At 37.2% G+C, this 17,422-nt stretch overlaps 1 protein-coding gene across 4 annotated transcripts in view; it reads right to left on the minus strand.

The window, feature by feature from the left end:
- Positions 1-598: 598 nt before the first annotated feature.
- Positions 599-17,422, minus strand: part of RNF13 (ring finger protein 13) — a 165,894-nt gene continuing 149,070 nt past the window's right edge. For all 4 annotated transcript variants that reach the window (XM_010356844.2, XM_030928876.1, XM_030928867.1 and 1 more), the window contains exons 9-10: positions 2,579-2,659; positions 599-1,995 (exon numbers count right to left, since the gene is read on the minus strand). In XM_010356844.2, the coding sequence (XP_010355146.1) occupies positions 1,631-1,995; positions 2,579-2,659 (446 nt within the window). In that variant the 3' untranslated portion in view covers positions 599-1,630. The remainder of the gene's footprint in view (positions 1,996-2,578; positions 2,660-17,422) is intronic.

Here is a 17,422-nt window from a genome sequence, read left to right on the forward strand (position 1 = left end):
TTAATAATTAATTATTTTGAAGACTATTACTTATTGCACATTTATGTGCCAGATACTGAGCTCAACGTTTTGTCCTCACACCCTCACTTAGGTTAAAAGAAAATTATGCAAATGACCAAGCAGGTTTAAAAAGGTTAGGGCCATACAATATGTCCAGTTCCAAACTTTGTTTAACTACCGTGGTAACCTTTGATGTCCTGTTTCTCAGGCCTGTGGTTCTTTAATTTTTTTATAAAAAAGGGGAAGAGGGATGAGGTATCAGATAGCTGATGTTGAATTCAACCGTTTATTTTCCAAAGTAGAAATACCTATTTTTTCCTGATTATGAACATTTTTTAAAAGGCAATTCGGAAAGTGAAATTTTCCCTCGATACACCATAATTTACAACAGGGTACCAAAATGTACACTGTTTATTTTTGGAATAATTTTGGCAGCAGTCTAAACTTTTTGGGAGATTACCTAACTGCATGTGAATGGTCAGTTACTTTGTATAAAATTCTAAGGTGATGTGATTTCTCTGACCTCAATCATTATCCCATTATAGGATATATATAAATAAGACTAATATGGTAAGTAAATGGTAGAACAGACATTTACTGGATCTTAAAGTGGAAAACATGTTTATTAACATTCAAACTCCCCTCATACAAGGCCATATAAAAATCCTTAGCATTTTGATTATAGATTAGTCTACATTTTCTACATAGTTACAATGATGTATAATATAATTTAGCTTTTCATAATACAGTGTTTCAATACATCATTAGTTCTGTTAAACATAAGTCACTTACTTTCAAATCCAATACTTGAACAATTTCCTCTGTACATAGTTTAGCAGGGCTAATTAGCATAAGATGCTGTTTATTAAGAGGTATATGATCTGAGTATTAACAGTTGCTGAAGTTTGGTATTTTTATGCAGCATTTTCTTTTTGCTTTGATAACACCACAAAACCCTTAAGGACACTGAAAATTAATAAGTAAAGTTCAGAAACATAAGCTGCTGAATCAGATCTCTACATAACACTATAGTAATTAAAACGTTAAAAAAAAAGTGTTGAAATCTGCACTAGTATAGACCGCTCCTGTCAGGATAAGACTGCTTTGGAACAGAAAGGGAAAATACAGCTTTGAGTTTCTTTGTACTGACAGGAGGAGGAAAGGCTGAGTTAACCTTGTTGCCTCTCCCTAATGATTGGCAGGTCAGGTAAATGCCAGAACATATTCCAACTCAACAACTCTAGGTAACTTTATGGAGGTGGAAGCTGGGTTAGTTCATGCTAGGTGGCTGCAGCACTGACCTCATGTATAAAACACAAAACATTTAAATACTGTGATCTAGGTCTTAATTGCAAGCTATACTGAGGATTTTTTTTTTTAATGTTTTGGCTATACTTTCATTCCAAAAGAAGAGCTGAATTGATGCTTGAGTTACAGCACCAGTCTATTATTAGTGAATGAAGTATACTCTTGCAGATAAATACCAGATCAAAAGTCCTGTTTCAGTAATTTGATTAAACTGTAGAATACTAAAAATGTTATTTCTACAGAAATCTTTGAAGGGAGCAAAAAATCAAATTACAGCATATTACCTAAACATTTTAAAGGGAAATAAACCATCTTCTGAAAGTCAAACAGTATTTGCTATGTTGTAATCCCGTTCACCATTAGGCTGCAGCTGGACCACGACATCATGTTCATTAATTTCATTTTCTGCATCACTACTGTCGGTATCTTCATTGTCATCTTCCTCATAGTCTGAAGATTCTGTCATGTTCTGATGTGAGCGGGATTCCGACAAAGCCCCAAATGACTGGGCACTGACAGAAGCTAAAGGTCTAAGTAAAGGGGTATGTTCTGTCACTTCATTTTCTTCTTGACTACTATCTGTGTCAGAGTCTGAATCACCTTGAGAAGGAACAACTTTTTGCTTGCACACTGGACAGGTTTTTTTGGTTTTAGTTAGCCAAGGGTCTACACACTTGCAGTGATAAGCTGTTGAAGCAAAATATACATCTTTAATTAGTATGCTGTGGTTGATACTTTTATATTTAATCTCTTGCCATATTCAGTTTTCTGTATGTATTATGTAGGGACGGGAAGAAAGTTTATAAATTCTTTTTTTTGAGACAGAGTCTGGCTCTGTCTCCCAGGCTGGAGTGCAGTGGTGCGATCTCCATTCACTGCAAGCTCCACCTCCCAGGTTCATGCCATTTTCCTGCCTCAGCCTCCCGAGTAGCTGGGACTACAGGCGCCCGCCACCACGCCCAGCTAATTTTTTGTATTTTTAGTAGAGACGGGGTTTCACTGATAGCCAGGATGGTCTTGATCTCCTGACCTCGTGATCCGCCTGCCTCAGCCTCCCAAAGTGCTGGGATTACGGGCATGAGCCACTGTAACCGGCCTGAAAGTTTATACATTTTTATAAATACACCTCCATCCTTGAATGAGACCACTAACTAGTACAGGGCCTGGCTTACGGTGTGCCAATAACTATTTTCCATCTCTTCCCCTGGAATATGGAACCTAAATATAAATTACTATATGTAAATTCAAAGCAGTATGTAATTACTCATACCATGGGAACAGGGAAGGATTCTGAGTTTGTCTCCATCTTCATACTCATCCAAACAAATGGCACATACATCATACTCATCTCCTGAAAACAGAAAATACGTAGAGAACTATTTTTTCGCCTTTCAAACTTTTCAAGTTAGTCCTCAGTCAGTTATTGCCTTTTGATGTATTTATCTTTGAATGATGCCTTTTGCATCAGACTCAAGGATCTGCTTATCCAAGTCGTAGGACCTGAAGTTTCAATTTAAGTAATTCACATTTTACCTAAACTAGATAGTTTAAAATGGATGACAAATTTGTTTACAGTTGATTATCTTTGCAAAATATTTTAATAAGAATCATAATTACATCAGTGTTTTACCTAACCAAATGCTAGTTTTGAAATATTTAATGCCAGAAAAATTTCACTACTAAAATTTTCAAACTCAGTCTTAAATAAAAATGGAAATATGAGAACATACTCAAAGGTTTAACTATATTAGCAAATAAAAACAGATTCGAAATGAGTCACACTGGGCTTCAAATCTCCAACACTTACCACGTTCTGTGGGGCTTGGCGAGTTGCTTCGCCTTTGCCATCCAGTTCTTTATCAGTAAAAAGATGAACTTACCTTACAGGTTATAAGGATGAAATGAGATGATACGACCAAAGGGCCAGACACGTAGGTATTCAATAAAGGGTATACTATTAATATTGCCATTTTAATTGTCTTACTGTAGAATTTATCTGTTTTATAATCATAGCAATGTATTAATTCATAGCTCTTTTTGGAGTTTCAGTGTCGTTTTCTAAGTCTTTAAAGGAGCTAGCAGTTTTTTAAATACAGCAGCTTTTTCAGTTAATAGTGGCTTAGACACCACTGTGAGTGCTTGAAAGCACTTTTGTGAGTTTTTTTCCACTACATGCATATGTTGGATAAAAACTTATAAAACTTTTAGGGAACAAAAGACAGTTAAATTCATTGCCTATCCCACATGGAGGGGTAACAACCTTGGAAGACATATCAGAAATAAAACCATTATCTGGATGGATAGTCTGGATGAACATGACACATAAAAAAGGTGCTGATAGTTCTTCTGAAACAATCACTTTAATGTCCTAGTCATTTAAAACAGCACATTCAGGAGGAGCCCAAAATAGAAAGCTTTAATGAAAATTATTAATTTTTGTCCATTACCTTGAATTTGGTTACTATAGTATTTAAATTACATTCTGTAACAAATGCATGTGTACATACGTTAGAACCTTGTGTGTGGAATTTGGTGAGACTTACTAGACTCAACTATTACAAGACTAAAGGACCTCTGATATATCTGTAATTATTATTTTTATTTATAATTACATAGATCCATTTACATGGACTTTGGGGACAGTTATGCAATTCAATCATGACTGATTTCTCATACAAATAAAACTTTGAATCACATCACCTTGTGAAAATGCCTATTAAAAACAAAACAGTTAATGTAGCTGAACAGGAACTGACTGTGACTCAAAGCTGTGCCAAGGCTCCAAGGCTCATTTTATTGAGGTAGGGAGATCAGCCTGTATTATCCATGTGAGCTCAATGTGATCACAAGGGTTTTGAAAAGGGGAAGAAGGAGGCAGGAAAGTTCAGAGTCGGGGCGATGTGGCTACAGATGAATGGTCAGGGAGATGCAACTACTGGCTTTGAAGATAGGGGAAGAAGGGTCACAAGGAATGTGAGTGCCCTCCAGAAGCTACAAAAGGTAAGAAAATGGATTCTTCCCTGGAAGCTCCAGAAGGAACACAGTCCTGCTGACACCTTGGTTTTGGCCCCGTGAGACCTGTGTCAAACTTCTAAGCTATAGATAATATATTTTTGTTGTTTTAGGGCACTAAGCTTGTGATGATTTGTTATCAAAGAAATAGGAAACTAGTACAGGTATATTTGTCTGGGTTAAATTTGTCTTTAAATGTATGAACTTGATGCTTTGGAGTCACTGAGCTTTCTTATCAATCCTTTGAATTGTTCCAAGTAGTAGATTTATATTAATATCCCATGTTTTATTGCCATAGCACTTACTTTGAAGATGACAGGTCAAGATTCCAAGGTACAGTTTGTGATCATGGACCAAACTGGAGCTTAGTGCTCTGTAGAAAATTAACCTTTATGGCCTTGGACTTGTGATGAAATGGTAAAGCACCTATTAGAATGCCTGGGGTTCCCATCCTGGTCCTTTTATTTATTAGCTATGTAACCTTCTGTAAAACACTTATCTTTATATTTCAGTTTTCTCAAAGGCAAAACACAAATATTAACATAATTATGTATTAGGGTTGTTGTGAAGATTAAAAGAGATAATGCAGGTAGAGTAATTTACATGGTGTTTCACACATACAGTAACTCTTAACCAGTTTTTACCTAGTGAAACTAGCTGATAGGCATACTTGCTTATCACATGGTAGAAGACTGTGGCTAGGAGGCTATTCTCTAACCAACCTTATGCTTTTGTCCCACCAGATGATCAGCTGCATGCTTACAAAAGGCTAGTGGCAGTGGTCATTGAATCTGTTTGTTTTACTTAGGGTAATTATGTAATTTAGTTAAATATTCAGCAGTCAATAAAGTGTGAGTGTAAAAGACTTCTGGTTTTATTTGAAAGCTAGGTTGAATGCATTAGAAACACTTAAAAAAAAAAAAGCTAGTTGTTCCCCTCAGCCCATGCCCAGCCAAAAAGCAGTTAAACTGGGTATGGGTAAGAAAACTAAAAGACTGGACAAATGTAAAAAGCAAGGATGAAAGCAGAATCCAGTTTTACCCCATTTAAAAATACTTGAAACTAAAAATGGTAGAAAATGCTTCATGTACCATGGCAATTTGGAAATCCAGCCAGTGGATTCATACTCAAAAGGCTGTGGTCCAACATCAATTGTTGATTGGATTTATAATTACATTTAAAATAGAAATTAAAGGCATTTATCTATTTTTATGATTTATAAGATTTTAAACATTACCTACTGGCTCTGGTAGTATAAGATAAAAGGGCTATAACAAGTGCTTAATAAGTGTTAGTTTTGTTACTATTAGCACCATGCTAGAAAATTCTGTTGCTCAGTTTGGTTCTAAACTGGGGATGATTTTGCTTCCCAAGGACATGTGGTGTTATCTGGAGACATTTTTGGCTTTCATAACTGAGAGTTGCGGCTAGCATCTTGTGGACCAGGGATGGTGCTAAACATCCTATAATGTACTGAACAGCCCCCTAAACCAAAGTATCCCATCTAAATGTCAGTGGTGCTGAGGTGAGAAACCCTCATAGAAACCCCTGCAGGCTAACAAAACTTTGCTAATTCACTATTGGATAAGATGTCAAAAGTTGTGGAAGAAATCAGATTCATGTCTGTTATATGAAACAATAGAGGACTACTTTTGTCTGGAATGTTTTTGGCACTGCTGTAGAATAGTTTCAGAAAATTTTCATGAAGGTGCTTTTAAAGTAAATCTCATCAGTCTGGGAATGTTAAAACATGTAGCCAGACAGAACTTAGAATGTCTCCTCTCTAAACTTGTTCATCCATGATTTTTCCCCATTTCAAGGCCAAAACTTTGGCTCATCAGATACAGAAAAGCACTGGCCCTTCATAACAAGACTCAACACAAAGACCTAGGCAGCCAAGGCAGTGGCATGAACTGAATATCAGGCCTAGGCATATCTTTGATGCTGCTTTTCCTTAGAGCCTTCATACAATCTGTCACCAGATCCTGGAACCTTTTATCTGCAAAACATATCCTGAATCTTTCCCCTTCTCTCCATTGCCTTAATTACTCTGGTCTAATCTTCTAGATTATGCTAAGAGCCTCCTTTCTGGTCTCCCATCTATTCCTGCCCCATGTAGTTTTCAGCAGCTAGAGTGATCTTTTAAAAATGAAATATCACATCATCATTCTAATTTAAATGGCTTCCCTGAGAATAAAATTTGACCTCCTTATTATGGCCTTCATATAGCTATATATGCTCTGATCCCCCTACCCCGCCATCCTGTCTCATCTCATACCAGTTCACCCTTCATTCATGCTGCATCCTTGTGGCCTTCTTTCAGTCTTTGAATAAATACGAAAGTAAGTTAGATGGGGACCTGAATTTGGCCAAAAACATTTGGACATAAAATTAAATTTAGAAAGAGAAATTACCATTTCTAAACAAGGCTTAAAAGTGAGCTAGTTAAAATAGTCATAGTGGAGCCAAATTGATGTAGAATTGTTCAATTCTATACCAAACTAGTCCAGGTATCAAGTAAACCAAGAATAGGTTTCCTCAAAATAAAAGGTAAAAGAGATTGAAGATTCAGGGTTAAATACATATAGATGTCACTAGTGATACTGACTTTACATATGTATTATAAATAATCTGCCTAGGGATGATGCATCATTAGAACCATGAGTTGCCACTTACACGCTGCTTCTGCCAGTGAAGAAAACAATAGCAGCTTTTTTTTCTTAGTATTGATATCTTTTTAATTGCCCTGTAGTCCAAGCGTGTGTTTGGTATGAATAGCAGCTTTTTTCCTAGCAAATAAAAAATAAATGAATCTTATTTTTTACTCTTCTTTTCCCTATACCAGTTCTCAAGAAATCAACAAAATACAACAGGACGAAATATTTTAAAAGCCAAATTTGCCTGAGAACTCTTTCTGATTATTTCCAAACCCTGGGCAAAGGAACTAGTATTTATTATTACGGTTAGATTAAAAGCTGTTAAAATGTAGTTATAAAAAAAGAAGTCTTTAATAGCTAAAGTAAAAAATTATAAAAATTAACTATTGCTCCATTTTTATGCAATCTACTAAAATGCTGTGTTGCTTTCTTCCAGTCTCTGAAATAAAAATCTTTCCCCTCCTGTACATATTATCTTCACAAATTTCAATGATTAAGCCATAAAGGAAAAATACCTGGTAACTTAAAATGTCAGATATGGGCCGGGTGCGGTGGCTCAAGCTTGTAATCCCAGCACTTTGGGAGGCCGAGACCATCCTGGCTAACCCGGTGAAACCCCGTCTCTACTAAAAACTACAAAAAACTAGGCGGGCGAGGTGGCGGCGCCTGTAGTCCCAGCTACCCGGGAGGCTGAGGCAGGAGAATGGCGTGAACCCTGGAAGGCGCAGGCAGGAGAATGGCGTGAACCCGGGAGGCAGAGCTTGCAGTGAGCTGAGATCCGGCCACAGCACTCCAGCCTGGGTGACAGAGCGAGACTCCGTCTCAAAAAAAAATAAATAAATAAAGAAAAAATAAATCTTAAAAAAAAAAATGTCAGATATGAAATCCACTTTTATCATTTATGTTTCAGGGATCTGGCTGCTTTAACATACTAATGGGACAAGGGAGACAGCTCCCGGAGAGCTGCTTAGTAGAGGGATGTTAAGTGAAAACAAGGATTTTCCATCTGTTAGGAAACTGTGTGTAGTATCTAGTTCTTATGGTTAGACTTGGAGAAATACATTAATTGAATGACACAGGAAATACAGGAAACCACATTTTGCTTGAAGAGCAATTTTTTAGGACAATGAGTAATGAAAAAATTTGTAAGGATGCTGGCTGCTTCAGAAGCAAGAAAACAACTAAAAGGCTATTTATTATATGTGCTAGAAATGGGTAAGTTAATACTTAAATCATTTAACTATGAATCAGCATGAACATTTCTGAAAGAACTTCAAAAGTGAAGATGAATAAGATAGGAAGATTTAAGATCCTGTCCCCAAAGTATGGTAAATATGAAAGTTTACAGATATTATATTCAAGTTGTTTTTAAAAGTTTCTGTGAATTGTATTACAAGCTATGCCAATGGAAGATATTTCCAAATGCCAAATTCTTTTTGGTTCATTGCCAAATATTTCCACAACAGAAATACTTTTTAGCACAATGAAGCAGCTGATTACTAGAATAGTTTCTTTTTTCTTTCTTGTTTTTTTTTGCAGGTGGGTGGGGAAGGAGTAAGGGTAAGGGTGGGGATTTTATGGTAATACAAATGTTATGGAGTCCCCGAACATTTTCACTACATTCTAAGCCTATAGAAGTTCTCTTAAAGGCTTCCATGGCTTCTGTGGTACTATGACGGGTATGAAAAGTACCCACAGATGTGTTCTACACTTTGCTCTATGTTTTCAATTAGATGCAATAAGGAGAAAATTGCAACCAAAGGGTTTTTTTTTCTAACATCTATGTGTATACCTGTCAAAACCACTAGAGCACACCAGAATATGGTATAACAAGTAGATCTTTTACTTAAGATGTCAAATCTCATGATAACCAAAAAATTCTAAAACAAAAATACAACTAGCTCAAAGTTACTGTTACTGAAATTTCAAGTGTAATGTTTTTATTTTCCAACTGCTTCATGATTTTGGCAGTCTTCTTTTTAATCATAAAATATGTTAATGACTGAATTTTGATGACACTAATATTTTATTTTTATTTAAGAGGTTGTTTCGCTTTTGTAATAATAATTGCTACTACTTGTTGAGTTCTATGTGCCAAGCACTATTGTAGGCATTTTTCATAAACTGATTTAAATCCCTCCCAACCACACACCTTGTGAAGTAGGTACTATTAGTTACATTTACACATGAATGGGTGTTTGGCAAGGTTAAGAAACTTGCACAAGGTCACACAGCCAATAAATGGGGGATCCAGTATTCCAGCCCAGGTCTGTTGGGCTCTAAAGCCTCTGCACAGTCTTAGCTGTTAAGAATTTCTGGTCACATTTAAACATTCCCCTTTGATTCACGGTGTTAAGAAATACACTTAAGCAGCTACGTGTTTACTAGGGATGAAAATGTTTCCAATTCATAAGCCAGAACATTTTTTTCTTCAGATATTTAACACAAAGAAGGGATGAAGACCATTTTTTATTCCCATCTCCCATGGTTTCATATTTTTATAAACATTTCTAGAATGCTACACAATAGCAGCTATATTCTGCAACTTTAATTAAAGGTCAAACATTTCTTATATATTCTGATGGTGAGATGATAATGCATACGCTAAAACAATCAGATGACTCCACTGAGCGAAAGAGCATTGCATTAGCAACTCTTTGGGGGAAATGTGTTAGTGAATTATTTCATGAATACAGTAAGAATAAAATGATTGTCTTAGAGGCCATAAATAAATCCATTTAAGTTAAAACCTAAGTCTAGGAATTGATATCCGCTTTGGCCAAATTTCACTTCGGGTACTCTAGCTTTAAAAAAAAAAAAAAAAAACTGGCCGGGCGCGGTGGCTCAAGCCTGTAATCCCAGCACTTTGGGAGGCCGAGACGGGCGGATCATGAGGTCAGGAGATCGAGACCATCCTGGCTAATACGGTGAAACCCTGTCTCTACTAAAAAATACAAAAAACTAGCCGGGCGATGAGGCGGGCACCTGTAGTCCCAGCTACTCGGGAGGCTGAGACAGGAGAATGGCGTGAACCCGGGAGGCGGAGCTTGCAGTGAGCTGAGATCCGGCCACTGCACTCCAGCCTGGGCGACAGAGCAAGATTCCGTATCAAAAAAAAAAAAAAAAAAAAAAAAAAAAACCCAACTTTTCCCTGTAGTATTTTAAATAGTCATTCTATATTACTCTTTATTGGTTCTAACTTGGTTGATATTATCTATGCAGATAAACTACAACGGTACCCAAAGCCTTTCTGAATACAGATTTATCATCCTGAGGAGAAAAACCAAAGTTAATGGGAGTTTTGGAATGGTAAATATTGTGCCAGACCTTAAGTACTTAAAAAGCATTTCCTAGGCCAGGCACGGTGGCTCATGTCTGTAATCCTAGCACTTTGGGAGGTCAAGGCAGGTGGATCACCTGAGGTCGGGAGTTTGAGAACAGCCTGATCGACATGGAGAAACTCTGTCTCTACTAAAAATACAAAATCAGCTGGGCGTGGTAACGCAAGCCTGTAATCCTAGCTACTTGGGAAGCTGAGGCATGAGAATCGCTTGAACCCTGGAGGCAGAGGTTGTGATGAGCCGATATCGCACCATTGCACGCCATCCTGGGTGACGAGAGTGAAACTCCGTCACACACACACACACACACACACAAAAGGCATTTCCTTATACTAAGTACAGAAGGTTCATTATTCTTCTTTTATTATTCTTTTCCAGGCCACTAGGAAATGAGGGTGTACAACACCCTTCCAGAGCCAACTTCAACAAACTGAAATTTATGTACATTCTAATCTAAAATTTGTTTTTTCTCCCTACATATAAAGGAAATTAAACAAAAAATCTGTCCGTCTCAGTTACACTTGGGGCACTGGGCCTACATTATTTTTGCATAAAGCTGAATTGCTTCTAGATGACTTCTGCTTGTTGATTAGTCTAATATTTGTTGCAGCCCTCAGTGTAAAAGGTGACTACAGGAAGTCATACGTAAAATTTCCTTCTAAATAGTGCATACAAATCAATAATAAAATAGTATGATCCTAACTGAAATGTGAATAAAGGGCATGCCAATTTACAAAAGCAGAAATATAAATGGATATTTTACCTTGTTAATGTAGAATATGATGAAATGAGTACTATATACTGCTAGTAGACTTGAACTTCCAGCAAATCAGTTTGTCTCAAAAATGGTATTTCCTTTTCTCTTTGACATAGTGAGTTAAAGAGGAGAAGGAAAAGTAGGGGTGGGGTGGAGGGAATGACAAGAGAAGGAGAATGAGAAGAATGAAAGCCATGAAGTGGTAGTGACTGAAAAGAGTAGGGTAGTATTTACTAGTGTTTGGAGTCAGGAGGTTGAATTGCAGCCCTGCCACTTACCTTTAGCTGCTTGCATATCCTCAGGCAATTTACTTGACCTTTCTAAGTCTCATATTCCTTATCCATAAAACAGACATGACAGTACTTTCCTAATTAGGCTACTCTGAAAACTAACTGAATTTATGTATGCAAAGTACACAGTTTGCTTTCATACTACATGATAGTATGTGTTACATGCTTATAAGACCTAAAATGTGAAATTATCAAATTTTAATTTGGTGCAATGCCCATCCCAAACCAACTTAATCCCAAATAACCCATATGGTACAAACAACACCCACTTCAGTGGAAAGAGGCAGGGGTGGACTGAAGCATGGTTCTCCTAAGCAGTTACAGCTACAGGCAAATGATAAAAGAGTGCCGTGATACAAATCAACCTATTAACACCAACTCTCAGTCTCCTTCAGTCAAAGCTATTACAGTACAGACTTTAGGATCTTTATCTCTGGACATGAGGTAATAAAACAGTTCCTTTTCAAATAACTCATGAATGCACTGATTTCTTAGGAACCATAGCCATGGTAGTAATTCCTCACCCAACTTGCATCCTCAGTTCACTGCTTTGTGGGCCTTCTGAAAAGTATTCCTTTAGAAGAGCTGAGAAGCATTCCCTTTTCTGACAGACAGCAGATATAGAGTCACAACTTAACAGAAACCCTGAGTAGAAAACCACTACAAGAACCAGTATTGGTAGCAAAGCCTGAACTGTAATAAACAAATTGCCCGAGACTCAGTGTGGACAAGTCTGAGAGTTAAAAAACTTCCAGGGGACCCAATGCTTTTGTGAGTTTTACCTCCTGGAGCTCTACCAGGAAAAATCCCCTCAGGTATTAGGGGTGGTCGGGAGAAGCATTATGTTCTAAACAAGGCCTTCCCCCAAGGAAAACTATTTTACCAGATCATAATCTACTATAGTTTTGAATCTAACTGACATGGGGAAAGGGCAAAAATGCCCAACGCCAGTCAGCTCTAACGTACGTGGAACAGAAGATACCTCCCTCCAGCCATCTGGGAAAAGAAGTGAGGGGCACTTGTGAAGTTCAGACCCTAGGGCCACAGGCTTACTTAAAGACTGAGACAGGCCAAGTGTGGTGGCTCACATCTGTAATCCCAGCACTTGGGAGGCTGGGGTGGGAGGAGTGCTTGGTTCCAGATGTTTAAGACCAGCCTGGGCAACATAGAGAGACTCCATTTCTACCAAAAAAAAAAAGAAAAATTAGCTGAGCATGGTGGTATATGCCAGTAGTCCCACCTATCTGGGAGGCTGAGGCAGGAGGATGGCTTGAACTCAGGAGGTGGAGGCTGCAGTAAGTCAAGATTATGCCACTGCATTCTAGCCTGGGTACCAGAATGACAGCTTCATTCTGTCCTAATTGTAAAAAAAGCTTCAGATATAATCATAAAATTATAGAATGCTTCCCCTTCCCCTGTGCCTCACTACTACATGACTAATGGTCTATTTACTGCAATTCTTTTCAACCAGTACATCATGTCCAGCTTTCAACAAAAAATTACAAAGCATACTAAAAGGCAAAAACACAGCTTGAAGAGACAGAGCAGGCATCACAAACAGACTCACATATGGCAGGAATGTTGGAATTATCAGATCAGGAATTTAAAACAACGACCGTTAATATCCTAAGGGTGCTAGTGGAAAAATTAGGCAACATGCAACAATGGCTGGATAATATAGGCAAAGAGATGGAGATTCTGAGAAAGAATTAAAAAGAAGTGCTAGAGATCAAAAAACACAAAAAAGAAGAATGCATTTGATTAGCTCATTAGTATACTGGACACATCCTGAGGAAAGTATCTTTGAGCTTAAGGACATGTCAGTAGAAACTTAAAAAGCAAAGAGAAAAAAGATGGAAAAAATGGAATAATATTCAAGAATGTGGAACAACTACAGAAAATGTAGCATATGCATAATGGAAACATCAAGAAAATTAAAAGAGAAAATAACAGAAGCAATAAATAAAGTAACAATGACTGGGGATTTCCTGAAATTGGTTTCAGATCCCACCACAGATCCAGGAAGTTCAGAGAACATCAAGCAGGATAAACCCCCCCAAAAAAGAAGAAAAAGAAATGAAGAGGAACAAAAAAGAAAAAAAGAATGAAGGAAAATGAAGAGAATCTGAGGGACTTCTGGGATAGCATCAAATAGAAGAAAACATGCATTATGGGAACCTCAGAAAGAGAAGAAAGAAAAGGGTAGAGGACCTATTTGAAGAAATAATGGTTGGAAATTTCCCAAATCTGAGAGAAATGGATATACGAATTCAAGAATCTCAGATAAATCCAACCACAATAAATCTAAAGGGATCTAAGGGATCTACACTGAGACATATCATATCATAATTAAACTGTCTAGTGACAGAGATCTTGAAAGCAGCAAACAAACAAACAAAAAGCAACTCAGTACATATAAAGGAGCTCACACTAGATTCTCAGCAGACTTAGCAGAAATCCTGCAGGCTAGGAGTCGGATGATGTATTCAAAAGAAAAGCGGTGCCAATCAAGAATGCTATGTTTAGCAAAAGTGCCCTTTCGAAACAAACAAAAACAGAAATTAAGACTTTCTCAGATACAAATTGAGAGAGTTTATCACCATTAGACTTATTCATAGGAAATTCTAAAAGAGCACCTACAAGTAAGTGAAAAGCTGATAAACAGGAACATAAAACCATACATTAATAAAAATGTAAGTCCCAGGTAAATATACAGAAAAATATAGAATCCTGTATTGTAATGTAGGTGAGTAAATCACTTATAAATCTGGTATAGAATTTTTTTTTTTTTCTACACAAGGTCTGGCTCTGTCACCCAGGCTGGAGTGCAGTGGCATGAGCTCAACTCTCAGCAACCTTCGCCTCCCAGGCTCAAGTCATCCTCTTGCCTCAGTCCCCAAAGTAGCTGGGACCACAGGCACTCACCTACCATGCCTGGCTAATTTTTGTGCTTTTTGTAGAGATGGGGTTTTGCCATGTTGCTCAGGCTGGTCTCAAACTCCTGAACTCAAGTGATCCGCCCACCTTGGCCTCCCAAAGTGCTATGATTACAGCCATGGGTCACTGCATCTGGCCCAGAATTTTTCTAAAAGCATAAAAAGTAATAATCTATATTAAATAAGCAATGTAAAAACATGCAATGTGAGTCATCAATAACATAAAACGGGAGGCAGAGAGACAGGTAAAGGAGCATGGTTTTTATACATGATTGAAGTTAATTTATCAGTTTGAAATATTTAAAAAGTTTAAAATAGATCGTTAGAACTTTTAAGATGTTTTATGGAATTGCAAGGGTAAACAGGAAAATATCTGTAGAATATATACAAAAGGAAATAGGGAATCAATGTCACTAGAAAAAATCAACAAAAAACAGAGAGGAAAGACAAAGCTGTAAGACAGACAAAAAACAAGAACAAAAGTAATACTAAGTCCTTTCCTATCAGTAATTGCTTTAAACATAAACATAATACTTTTAAACATAAAAGGATTAAATACACCAAAGTAATACTAAGTCCTTTCCTGTCAGTAATTATTTTAAATGTAAAAAGATCAAACATACCAAGACATTGAATGGCTAAAAAATATGAGATCCAACGATAAGGTGCCTACAAGAAAATGACTTTATATCTAAAAACACATGGGAGCCAGGCACTGGTGGCTCACACCTGTAATCCCAGCACTTTGGGAGACCAAGGCTGGCGGGTCATGAGGTTAGGAGTTCGAGACCAGCCTGGCCAGCATAGTGAAGCCCCGTCTCTACTAAAAATACAAAAAATTAGCTGGACATGGTGGCATGCACCTGTAATCCCAGCTGCTCAGGAGGCTGAGGCAAGAGAACTGCTTGAACTGAGGAGGTGGAGGTTGCAGTTGAGCCGAGACCATGCCACTGTGCTCCTGCCAGGGGCGACAGAGCGAGACTCCTTCTCAAAAAAATAAACAAAAAATACACATGGGCTAAAAGTGAAAAGGTGGAAAAGATATTCTATGCAAATGAGAAACTGGAGAGCAGGAGCAGCCATACATATATCAAACAGAATAGACTTTAAGGGAAAAAAACTATCATAAGAGGAAAAGGGGGACATTATATAATGATACAATGGTAAATTCACCAAAAAGATATAACAATAAATATATACACATCTAACATCAAAGCAGTCAGATATGTGAAGCAACACTGACAGAACTGAAGGAAGATGGCCAGGTGCGGTGGCTCACACCTGTAATTCCAGCACTTTGGGAGGCCGAGGCAGGTGGATCACCAGAGGTCAGGAGACCAGTCTGGCCAACACAGTGAAACCCCATCTCTATTAAAAATATAAAAAATTAGTTAGGTGTAGTGGCAGGTGCCTATAATCCCAGCTACTCAGGAGACTGTGAGGCAGAAGAATCGCTTAAACCCAGGGGGAGGAGGTTTCAGTGAGCCAAGATTGCACCACTTCACTCCAGCTTGGGCAAAAGAGCGAAACTCCACCTTAAAAAAAAAAAAACTGAAGGAAGAAATGAGCAGCAACACAATACTAACAGGCGACTTCAATTACCCCACTTTTAGTAAGAATAGAACAACCAGACAGAAGATCAAACAGAAGACACAGATGACTTGAATAACTCTTTAGACCAATTGGAACTAACAAACATAAACAGAACACTCCACCCAACAACAGGGGATACACATTCTTCTCAAGTGCACATGTAATATTCTCCAAGAGAGACTACATGTTAGACCACAAAAAAAGCCTTAAATGTAAGAAGATTGAAGTCATACAAATAAATTCTCCATCCTCAGCACAATGAAACTACAAATCAATAGCCAAAAAATCCTAAAAAACAAAAACAAAAAAAACAGGCAAATTCACAAATGTATGAGAATTAAACAATGCAGTTTTAAACAACCAATGGGTCAAACAGGAAATCACAAGGGAATTTAGAAAATATCTGGAGATAAATGAAAATGAAAACACAGCATACCAAAACTGATGGAATGGAACAAAAACAGTATTAAGAGGAAAGTTTTATTAAAAAGGAAGAAAGACTTCAAATCAACAACTTAACCTTACACTTAAAGGAATAAAGAAAAATAAGCTAAATTCACAACTAGCTTAGAGCGGAGATAAATGAAACAAATAGGAAAAAATATAGAAAAAATACAACAAAACCAACAGTTGGTATTCTGAGAAGATAAACAAAATTAGCAAATCCTTAGCTGCAATAACTAAAATGGAGAGGAGATTGAAATAGCTAAAATTACAAAAGAGAAGACATTCAACTGATGTTACAGAAATAAAAAGAAATATGAGGCTACTATTAAATTACAATGAAACCAGATAATCTAGAAGAAATGGGTAAATTCCTAGAAACATGAAGCCAACCAATACTGAATCATGAAGAAATAAGAAATCTATGTGAACATACCTATAACTAGTAAAGAATTGAAACAGTAATTAAAAACCTCCCAACAAAAAAAGGCCAGGACCAGATAGATTCATTGGAGAAGTCCATCAAATATTTATATAAGAACTAACACTAATCCTTCTCAAACTCTTTGAAAGAATCAAAACAGAAACTCTTTGAAACAATTGCACTTCCAAACTCATTCTATGAGGTCAGAATTACCTTAACACCAACATGAGAGACACAAGAAAAGAAAACTGCAGGCAAATATCCCTTAAATATACTGACGTGAAAATCCTCAACAAAATACTAGTCAGCTGAATTCAACAGTACATTAGAAGGATTATACACCATGACCAGTGGGACTTATTCGTGGAATGAAAGGAAGGTTTAACATATGAAAATAATCCTATTTAATACACCACATTAACAAGATGAAGGACAAAACCAGATGATCATTTGAATTGATGCAGACAAAATTCAACAATCTCATGATACAAACACTCAATAAACTAGGAATAGAAAAAAACTACCCCAGCATAATAAAAGTCATATATGAGATGGCTACATTTAACATCATAGTCAACAAAAGAAGACTGAAACTTTCCCTCTAAGAGCAGGAATAAGGCAAGGATGCCCACACTCACCACTGCTATTCAACACAATACT

Source organism: Rhinopithecus roxellana, chromosome 1, assembly GCF_007565055.1.
Source record: "Rhinopithecus roxellana isolate Shanxi Qingling chromosome 1, ASM756505v1, whole genome shotgun sequence".
NCBI classification, from domain to species: Eukaryota; Metazoa; Chordata; class Mammalia; order Primates; family Cercopithecidae; genus Rhinopithecus; species Rhinopithecus roxellana.